This window comes from Musa acuminata, chromosome BXJ3-11 (genome assembly GCF_036884655.1).
Source record: "Musa acuminata AAA Group cultivar baxijiao chromosome BXJ3-11, Cavendish_Baxijiao_AAA, whole genome shotgun sequence".
NCBI lineage: Eukaryota > Viridiplantae > Streptophyta > Magnoliopsida > Zingiberales > Musaceae > Musa > Musa acuminata.
The window spans coordinates 19,565,651-19,576,282 of NC_088359.1; the positions used below are offsets into that span (position 1 = coordinate 19,565,651).

Consider the following 10,632-nt stretch of genomic DNA (forward strand, 5'->3'; position numbering starts at 1 on the left):
TAACCGAGATTATTTGATCTAATATGATAATCGACCTTTTAAATTTTTATACTGCACTGTGATTCCCATAAGACACTTTATATGCTCCACGTGTCAATGGCTATTGAAGAACATTTTTATGTTCCGTGATCATTAATGACAAAAAAATATTTATCAACTAGTCATAAATTGAGGTTTTAAAGTTCTTTCTCTATTTAACCATTTAGAGGTTAAATAATGAGTTTATTGGCTTTGTCAATTTGCTAAACGAGATAATCGCGCCAGAGACATTGATAGTTCTCATGAAATAATTAAGTGTTTTTTGGACATATTATAGTTGTTTCTGTTAATGGACAAGTCAATAGAGTTGTACTTTGCTACATGTGTTAAGATTTACTTCAAATTTTGATTATGTGGCTTGTTGTACATAGAATATTAGAATTTACATTAGTATAAGTTATTTGTTTCATAGCATAAAATTATTATTATTATTTTTTACTTTATAGTTTTTCGTATTGCTCTTATTAACAATGTTCCTATTATAATTCTGTAGTCTCTTTGAGTGTATATAGACCTTAAAATTCATAAGAATGAAAAAATTAATAATATAATCATCAAGTTAATAAAGTCCATCATTTCAAGTGTCATGTTAATAAACTTTGACACTATGGATGTCGCCATCGTCGATGACAAATTTCACATGAGCCACGAGAGGCTGTGGCTCGACTCCTACCCTACTGTCGAACAGGCCTACTATGGGTGTGGTTCGTAGTAATTATTTTACCTTTGTAATATTAAGATAAATAAAATTAAATATTTTACTTTTGTAAATACATGCATTTTAATATATATATTTTAAATATATCTAACGATCTATATTTGTCCTCCCGGTGAAACGAACCACTAGTCCACCTCCCTCATCAGCGATCCACTAGATATTTTTTAAATATATCTAACGATCTATATTTGTCCTCCTAGTGAAGCGATCCACAAGTCCACCTCCCTTATCGACTTACTATGTCGACCTACTCTGGGCGTGATTCACAGTACTTGTTGTCGCCCTCGACCTCAGGCACATCAAGGTCATCGCTCCCAAACAACACTGTTGCAATCCCCAAAGCTCCGCTGCCAACAACGTGACGCCAAAGGGGTGGTTCACGATGTAGACGACACCGACGATATCGACAACAAAACGATGGAAGCAGTGGGCTTGTGAAGGTGAAGAAAAAACATGAGGCGATAGAGCCGATTTCCAAGACTTGATGGCATCAAACGAAAGCATGGTCAGATTGTGGAACGAGGAGTTGCGATTACGACGCCGCCGCCACGAAACCTGTTCACCGCCATCATCCTTCCACTTGCAGAAGTCATTCTTCTAATTATTATTCTGGCTATTGCAGCACAAAATAACTTTACAACAAGATATGTATGCATGTGATTAGCAAATACATTATATTCCATATAAATAACCATTAGAAAAAAGAAACTTGTATTCGCTGAATTCAATATTCTTAAAAGACAATAATTCACAATATAAACTTAATGACCACAAAAAACAAGATAAGAAAGAAGGATCTGCGTCAAATTTGTTGAAACGTTTCAAGATAAATTGGCAAAATATAACAATGGCTGGCCAAACGATAAATAAAAAAAAGCAAGAGAGAGGCACTGAAAGTGATGCCTAAACAAAAATTAAATTCTCATATGTGGAACTACTCGTCACATTCATTTTACTCCCAGCCCGTGGGAGCAGCAGCAGGTGGAACGCCTGGAGCAACAGCACCAGCTTCCACAGGTGGAGCAGCAGCCACATCCCATCCCTCCGCACCCACAGGAACTGCTGATAGGAAAGACATAAATATGTTGGATCCAATCCTTGGAGCACATGGAATTGGACAAGGTACGTCTATGTCTAATGGATCAAAATGTACTTGTTCAAACCATCATTACAGCTAAGATTTAGTCCCGTGCAAGTATATAATTCGCAAAATTGTGCTCTTAAAAATTGATGTTAGTTCTGATATTGAAACTATCCTATATTGGACATAATTGCAAGAATTATAACGACGAACTTTCTGTGCCATCCAACTACAAGAAATCAATCCAATTTAAGAGCTCTGTGTTCCACAGGTTAACAAGTCGAGATTTAATCACCATAAAAAATGTGATGACAAGGAGACAAATACTAACCTCGGAGTAAGAAGGCTATTAATAAAAAATATATAACTGGTTGAATCATAATATAATCATATCTAGAGCAGTGTCTGTCGTACCGAGCCGTACCGCCCGGTACGGGCGATACATACCGGTCCGATAGGTTGTCGGTACACGGACCGCCCGATACCGGTCCGCACTGTAGCAGTGCTACAGTGCTCGGTACACCTGAGTGTACCGCTCGATACACCGTACCGTACCAGTACCGAGCCCAGGTCGAAATACCGGTACGGTACGGTATTGCGAACCTTGATCTATAGGTTGTAAAATCACATGACCTTCATTCTCTTTCTTCACATTTTCATATGTCAACAACAACGATTTTTCAGTAAACCAAGCAGGGTAAACCAAATTTATTTCTATTTATTGCAGAAAACTTGAGATGTGGATATTTGTCCAACATGTTGATCGGATCCTGGAATTCCTATACCCTTATTCAACTGATGGTTAATGGTAGATCATTACACATAAAAGGTGATGAGAGAGGACATTAGAAAACAAAATTGGAAATGTCCAAAGTATCATTTGCCAATGACTTGTTAGAGGGAGTAGATGAAACTGGGTCAGTGACACTAACCTAGAGATTTGATCAGAGCATACCAGAGGCAAATAAAAACTATATTGTACAGATCATTATATGGAGAGTGGTGGTGCTTTGAAAAAGGATACATATCGACATGTGGTCAGCGAGACTAACCTTGACCAGCAGTCGACTCAACCCCGGTAACTGGAGGCTCTACAGAAGATACAGCTCCACCATCGGGCATCCACTGTTCAGTAGTCCATTGATCATTTGGTACCATTGCACCATAATCAGGTGCAACTGGAGCCTCTTCTTCCTCCTGCTCCTTGGCCTCCTCAGGATCTCTATAGAAAAACAGATCAACCTGCAGTAACATTGCTTGGTTAGAAAATAAAGGTAATTAAAGAATACTTCAAAAAAGACCTGATGATGAATCTTCCTCAACTTTGCAGACAGAGAAAAGATCAATGATCTAACTTTTAAAGATAAACTATGTTGTTTCTCAATGAGAGAGAGAACAAAGATGAAAAATTATCACATTAGTTTGATGAACCATCCGTGTTTGATGGATTGGAATCCACAGGAACCCATCAGCAGATATTTAAAGCTTACACCCAAAGGCACGTAGAATTTTGAAGGAAATTACTTGCAAGTTCACGAGATTTGTGCTTTGGCACACCTGCTGTGCAATTAAGAGGATACAAATAAACTCTTTGTAGAAGTTGTCATTAAGATTTCTTTAACCCTAAGCAAAGGTGCATCCATCGACACATAGCTTGCTATGAACCAAAAACAATAACTGGAAAGTGAACAGTCTATGTAAACTTACCATTACTTCCCATTTACGCCCGAGAGGAATGGTGCCACGCATTTGCAGCACCATCCTTGCCAACAACCAAAAGAGGCAGCCAATGCTGAGCTTTCCTTTATTGTTTGCAGGAATTCCGATATCAACATATCGCATTGAAGAGTCAGTGTCACAGAAGGCAATTGTTGGAATGTTACCAAGAGCAGACTCCTTGATTGGCTGTTGGTAAATGGATTGGACATTCTTTAACAAACCTATCCATCCAAATACAAAATTTCTATTTTGTATACTGATTTTCTTACCTGGTGGTCAGTTCTAGGATCAGTAAGGATCAAAAGACGAGGCTCACTAAAGGATGTCTGAAGCTGATTGGTAAAGGTTCCAGGTGTATGCCTTCCTGCAATAGGAGAAGCACCAGTGTACTGTGCAAACTTCAAAACAGCTCTCTGGCCATATGGTCGTGCAGATTGGACAATAATATCCTGAGGGTTCTCAATGGCAACTATGACCCTAGCTGCTAGTCGAAGCTTCTCCCAAGTTTTACCAAGGTTGATGATATGTACACCTGAACAGTTAAATAAATGCATTTTTGAGAAACCGGCAGGTAAGGATTGATGGGTTCCATGAAAGATAAGTTGCTACACCGAAAATTAAAACAAAAAAAAAACAATAATTGGGATGCAAAAAAACAAATACTAGGAAACAGAAATGTATGTGTTTAAATGTTTCAGATTACTAACAATGGGAACATCATATATGTTTTTGAAACAAACTGATCATATACAAACAATCAAGTGATGGTACACAGATGAAATCTAATGTCCATCAAACTATAGTCATCTCTAAGATTCGAATGCCTTTAAGTAAGTTCATTAATTAGTTTTGATTAGTTTTAGTGCTTAATCAGGTTGATTCTTGCTTCAGTTAATTCACAATTACTGCAAATCAAAATCAGTTATGTTGCGAAGTATTAAAATTGGTAGTAATAGAATAGGATTACTGATTTGTGGATGTATGCTTCAAATTCTGTACATTTACACAGTGCTTACCAGCATTACATTCGTAAGTGGCAAATGACTACAGAAAAGATCAAATATTCTCTGATAATTCGACTAATGAAAACCATATCATTAACTTAAATGCAAGGCATCACAGTCAGCTGGACAAGATACTTGGTTCAAACCCCTGAACGTTTGTTCCAGTCAAATGGTAATTATGATTTTTCTAAGCTCTTGATAGTAGAAGATGCTGAATAATCAGTATGTTTTGGCTTCTACAACTATACCCCACTGAGAACAATCAGACTATTGGGTTTTGATGTCCAATGTCATCCAATAACAATTACAATGATACGACATTCTTAAGTAGAACAAACTGGTAAACCATACTGACAAAAAGAACCACTGGTGTTAACGGTAGAGAAGGCTCTAAAGCCTGCTGTGCACTTTTGTTTCATTAAGTTATTTTGATAAAACATATCAAGGTCCATGTCTACTAGTCACTTTTTTGCATTGCTTATGACTCCTATGCCATTCACATCAGTTAGGAAAAATAATCGGATCTTATATGTGATTCTTAGCTCACAGTGTCACTCTTGTTCCCTTTTTTCTCTTTTTCCCCTTCAACCAGCACTTTCATTAATGATAGCTCGGCGAGGAATATTTTGTGTACGCAAAATCTTAGTGACATCTACATGAGGGACGGTCACAATTTCTAGCAAAACCCAGCACACAGCTCATGGACGACTTCAGCTACATCATAAGCCTACTTCCGTCCCTAAACGATAAAAACTCCGACTTTGATATGCCACACCAAAGTCTCATACCCGACCAAGGAAAACTCTTTTATCTTCCGAACAAGGTCGACGACAGTCACAAGCTTCTACAGCGGTCAATGGCCATCGTTCCGAAACAAAGCATACAAAATCACCACTCCTATGAACAAAAAACGATTTCTTCCCTGGAGTTCGTTGCCACTAACATGCCATATCGAGATCGCAAACAAAACAACAAGCCCTCGTGGAGATCTACTACTCGTAGCTCTCCTCACGACCAAAAAGCAGAAAATTTGAGCCGGACTCGACAGCATGATGGTACGGAAGCAAGCACGGATCAGGCAGCAGGAGAAACAAAGAAGTTAAAAGGAAGGGGTTGGGGGGGTGGGCACCATCGGATCTCCGCTTGTAGACGTAGCGCTCCATCTGGAAGTCGCAGTTCCTGGCGCCGAGATGGACGGCGGCGGAAAGCATCATCTGTATGTCCTCCTCCTTCTGCGAAAGCACCCGGGTCGCCATGGCCTCGTTCGCGCGCCCTCGCTCTCCCACCCCCGGAAACCCTGAAGCTTGAATCTCGCGAGTGGCGACGGCTGGGAAAAGGAATAGAGGCGAAGCGACGCGGGTTATCTCTCGGTACACAACCCGAACGGCCGGGTTTCTCCAGCTGGTTCGCACCGAACCGTTTCAGGTGGAGCATTGAGACCTGATATGCACATGGGCCGAGCCGGAGGCCACAAGGTTACAGGCCTTGGGCCATGGACTACAGCCCATGACGTGGCATTACGCGTGTGCTGAGAGGGAACGTCGTACCAAACAAACCCCAATGCACACTTGATTAACTAAGTTAGTGAGGTAACCAAAAGTATATAGTTTCTTATTAAGCTCATTAAAAGTATACCATGATAACCCCTGTTAAGATGTATTGAATTCTTTGAGATCATTTGTTAAGCATCAACTCATATCATCCTTTTGGTGAAAGAAATTTTAACTACCCAAAGCACTGCAGGTGTCTTTTGAAGATTAAACACACCAAGCACAATCCAATCTGAACGACTGACAGAGCAAACCTACCTTTAGATTTGTGTTCAACATCACTCAGAAAAGTGATCGAGGTGGTTTAGGCTTATTCATCTAGTTGTAGAAGAAAACGGTTCTCGTGCTGTCGAATGTGATGTGAAGTCTAGTGTAAAACTAGATGCAAACCTTTCCACTTATTTAAAGGATTGACATTGCAGATAAAAAGAAAAGCAAAATACAGATAAATTCAACCTCAGAAGCCTCCAAGAAATCAGTATTGGATGGTGAAAAGAAGGTGAATTGAATACCAAGACAGACCTGAATAAAGTCAAGAAGAGAGAAACTTAAACGTGTCTTGGATGACTTGGTCTCTTCCTGTAAAGTATTATGAAGCAACACTAACTCAAAAATTAATGGGTCAATTAACTGGAGCACAAAGCAATCCAACATATCAAACCATTCCGGAAACCACTTACAAAAAATTGCTACCCACCATTTTGCCTCCTGGTTTTGGAAAATATCATTCATCGAGTCATGTCATGTTCTCCTTGAACAAAAGCTAGCATGTTGCCTGAAGGACATATATCCAGAAACAACAAGACCATTACAGGCTAATTGAACACAAAAACAGAACTGGAATATCCACCTACAACACTATTTCGGTTTAGAATTTCCATCAACAAAGCAAGAACAAAAGATAGTGATCATTGTCAACCACTAACTGAATTTAGTCAACGATCATTGTTGATGATACATGATATATTTGCATCTGTGCAACAACGACTAAAGGTCATCCTTTTGGCTTCACATCAGTTCCAATATTGAGAAAGCAACGAAAATAAAGCACACGAGGGAACCAGGTTCAGCAGCATGTCTTAAACCATTAGCTTACATCATATACAGAAACAGTCAACACTGGTAAACTCGAGAGTCCACAAAGCAGCAACAAAAAGCTGTTGTTCCTGAAGATTATGCTGCAAACCAAACACACTTTGATTCATGATGGCATTCAAACAATTCTGACCCTCCATAAGCTTCTCTAATTGGTTCATGAGATAGGAAACTAAATCTAAGGGAAAGAACCAATTTGTTCTCCGAACAAGGAGATACTTGCAAGCCAACATGGCCAAAGAAAACGTGTGTCACCTTTGGAATGCTTATTTTTTCTCCCTATTTACAGAACACCGGTAGCGACAGCCGAAGTCTCTCAGTAGACACTGCCCTCCATGGGCAGGTCATCGAAGCTCCATAGGTTGACAGTACTGAAATCATCCTGAGCCAGTTCACCACCAAACAGGCAATCGAGCGACACATTGGAACTCCCCTCAGTGTAAGGAAACTGCAGAAAATTCATGTACGAGTCGAAAGCATATAAGTTCTTAGACAATTTGATTGCCGTTGTCTCTTCCGCAGAGGATTCCGCTCCACAACCATTTTTCAAATTCTCCTGATGACCATCATCTCCCAGCAACCCAGTACCATTTCCTTCAATAGCAGTGGGAACATCAACTAACTTGATCTCAGGGGTTTTGTCCTCATGTTCCCATATGAATTCTGGATGACCAAAGGAGTCACTTTCCTCAGCACCTTCCTCAGCAGAATGGAAATCCAGGCCTTCACAAGGTGCAGAAGGTCCTTCACTTGCAAAGGGGTAAAAGTAGTCAGGCTTGGTCAGTTCCTCCTCCAAGAGGCCCATAGCAGAATAGAAAACACAATCTTGGTCATTCGGATGGTCGGAATGCTTGCACTCAAGCTTTTCTGACATGTTTGATGTGTGAGTTCTTGGAGCAGTAGGTTTCAGTATGCTTTTTTTAGCACCTGATTTTGATCCTGCAGGGAAGTTCACTTTGGCTTTATGGCCACGAATCCTACGAGCTTCAGCATCATAAGCTCTTGCAGCCTGTTCAGCAGAGTCGAATGTCCCGAGCCAAACACGAACCCCTTTACAGGGATCTCTGATTTCAGCTGCCCATCTGCCCCACGGGCGCTGGCGGATTCCACGGAATTGACTCTTTCTCTTCCTTTTGCCTGACTTGCATGCAGGTCCACCAAAACCTCTTGATCTTAGAGTGACTGAGATCTCTGCAATACAAAGTAGAACAAGAGGTAAGCCTAAACGTTTTCACACTCCCAAAATCCATACAAAAAGAGAAGGTAAGGGATTTGGAAGCAACTGGTCACTGCTCAAAGCACACACATTAAAACTCATCAATCAGAAGTTTATCAAATTAGTGAATCGAAGTGACTATGAAGTAAACTTTTCTGTTTTACTTTCGTATCAGATTGTAAAACCTAACGCATTATGAGGTGCCTGTACAAAATCATATAAATATTCCTGTTGATCCAAGCAACTGCAGGTGAAATTCCAGTCAAATTTTGGTTCTCAAATTCAAGATGCTTGTTTCTTGGACCAAACCAAAATTCAACTTCAAAATCTTGAAATCAACATCAATTTGTATCTTAATCACTTCTTCAAATAACAATTATCCCAAAACTATGTTTGGATCCACAGCCACAATCGGTTACTAATATAATTTCAACACTTCATGTTATTCTGCTGCCTGTGAACAATCAAGATCTACCTAGAAAATAATGGAATTTTGAACAATAAGATTTTCTGACGGAAAGATCTGACTTAGAAATTAAAGGATGAAAGAAGAATCAAGCAAAAGACAAACAACAGATTTCATTGGAACTAGTAAACAGTTGGCAAAAAAAAACTCTAAAACTAAAACTAAGCAGAAAAAGTTATCTGGGTGAGAAAAGAAATCCCATTTCTAGTGTCAAAGCTTAAGTACCAAAAAAGAACAAAAGAAAGAGCTGTTATAAACTTATTTCTTGGTAATCCATAGAAGGAAAGCTGATTTAGGGAAGAGGATCTGCTATTCTGAAGGGGGAAAAAAGTAACCTTTGAAGTAAAAAAAAAAAAAAAAAACTAATTTCTTGTAATTACCTCGAGAAAAGGAGGTATTCGATCCGAAACCAGAGGAATTGGCATCGACCTCATCATCGAACTCGTCCTCGAACTCGTCCTCCCCCGACTCATCATCGAACTCCAGGAAGTCAGCCTCGAAGTCCTCTTCGACCTCCCTTCTCTGCTGCTTCCCCCTCCTCCTCCTCCCGCCCGGCCACAGGTGCTCCGCCGTCACCCGCCGCGCCACCGTGGCCGGTATGAGGTCGGAGATGATCGCTCCTCCACACATCTCTCCACAACCGCTTCAAGACTCCTACTTTATGGGTTCTTTTCGACTCAAGGTGAAGTCTCCCTCTTGGAGAAAGACGTGGGGAGGCGGGGGGGCATTTATACCCAACGGGGTTGGGTTGGAAAGATCGGATTTTGGTGGACGAGTAGGGACGAGATAAAAGTAATTGCAAATGGGAAAGTTGGGAAGTACTTTAATGGTGGTTTAGTTGGGGTGGGGAAATGGGGGAGTAGGATGCATGTGGATAGGGTTGTGGTGACCTTGTTTCCATGATAAAGGTTTGGGCTAATTATGCATTAGTCTTGGCTTTTGACATTATTGTAAGTGTTGCGACGGTCATTTGTCTTGATGGAGCTTAATGGAAGTTTACATCTACAGTGAAAGGACTTTGATTCATGAGAAATTATCTTTGTGGGATGAATGTCAAAATGTACTCCTGGGAGAGAAATGGTCTCTTCTCATTGGAGACTTGATAGAATTAAATTTTTTTAAATTCATAATAGATTTCGAGATCCATCATTAATTATCATTGGTATAAACATTTTACGATATAAATATAAAAAAAACTAATCTCTTTTTATCTCTAACTAATATAAGAGTAAATTCAATCTCCTTAGAAGTTTTAATTAGGAAGTCAAATTAATATGTATCATTTATGAGATTCATTATTAATTATCATTATTATATATTTTACTCATAAAAAATAAAATTAATTATATAATTATTTTTTATAATTAATTACTTTTAATATTTTGATCTCTGTACTTTCAAAAGTTACATTAAAATTTTTATACTTATCAAACATTTAATCTCATTACTCTAATAAAAATTTTTCTCTCTTTATATAATTTTTAATTCTATATAAAAATCTTAATATTTTATTTTCATACGTATAGAAATCATAATATAATTTAAAAAATATATATAAAGATCGAAATACTATAGATAGTTAATTAAAGTAAATAATCTATAATTAACTAAAAAAATATGATAAGAGTGATATTTTCATTCTTCATATTATATATATATATAGTACACATCATTTGCCCATCATTAGTTGATAAGCATTTTACCCCATGAAAAATTATCCATTTTGTAAACCTTACATAGTTTT

At 38.8% G+C, this 10,632-nt stretch overlaps 2 protein-coding genes across 3 annotated transcripts; both read right to left on the reverse strand.

The window, feature by feature from the left end:
• Positions 1–1,451: 1,451 nt before the first annotated feature.
• Positions 1,452–5,952, reverse strand: LOC103974502 (small ribosomal subunit protein uS2y). Of its 2 annotated transcripts, none has more exons than XM_009389354.3 (5): positions 5,691–5,952; positions 3,827–4,089; positions 3,546–3,743; positions 2,891–3,080; positions 1,452–1,816 (listed from the first exon to the last, which is right to left on the reverse strand). In XM_009389354.3, the coding sequence occupies exons 1-5, from the start codon at positions 5,815–5,817 to the stop codon at positions 1,710–1,712; spliced, it is 885 nt and encodes a 294-aa protein (XP_009387629.1). In that variant the 5' UTR covers positions 5,818–5,952; the 3' UTR covers positions 1,452–1,709. The 2 variants fall into 2 exon arrangements, with proteins under 2 accessions (XP_009387629.1, XP_009387628.1); XM_009389353.3 differs by having other exon boundaries at positions 1,541–1,819; positions 5,691–5,937.
• A 1,064-nt stretch (positions 5,953–7,016) lies between these two features.
• Positions 7,017–9,726, reverse strand: LOC103974501 (ethylene-responsive transcription factor 1). Its single transcript, XM_009389352.3, has 2 exons — positions 9,269–9,726; positions 7,017–8,397 (listed from the first exon to the last, which is right to left on the reverse strand). The coding sequence occupies exons 1-2, from the start codon at positions 9,516–9,518 to the stop codon at positions 7,523–7,525; spliced, it is 1,125 nt and encodes a 374-aa protein (XP_009387627.1). The 5' UTR covers positions 9,519–9,726; the 3' UTR covers positions 7,017–7,522.
• Between the last annotated feature and the right edge of the window lie 906 nt (positions 9,727–10,632).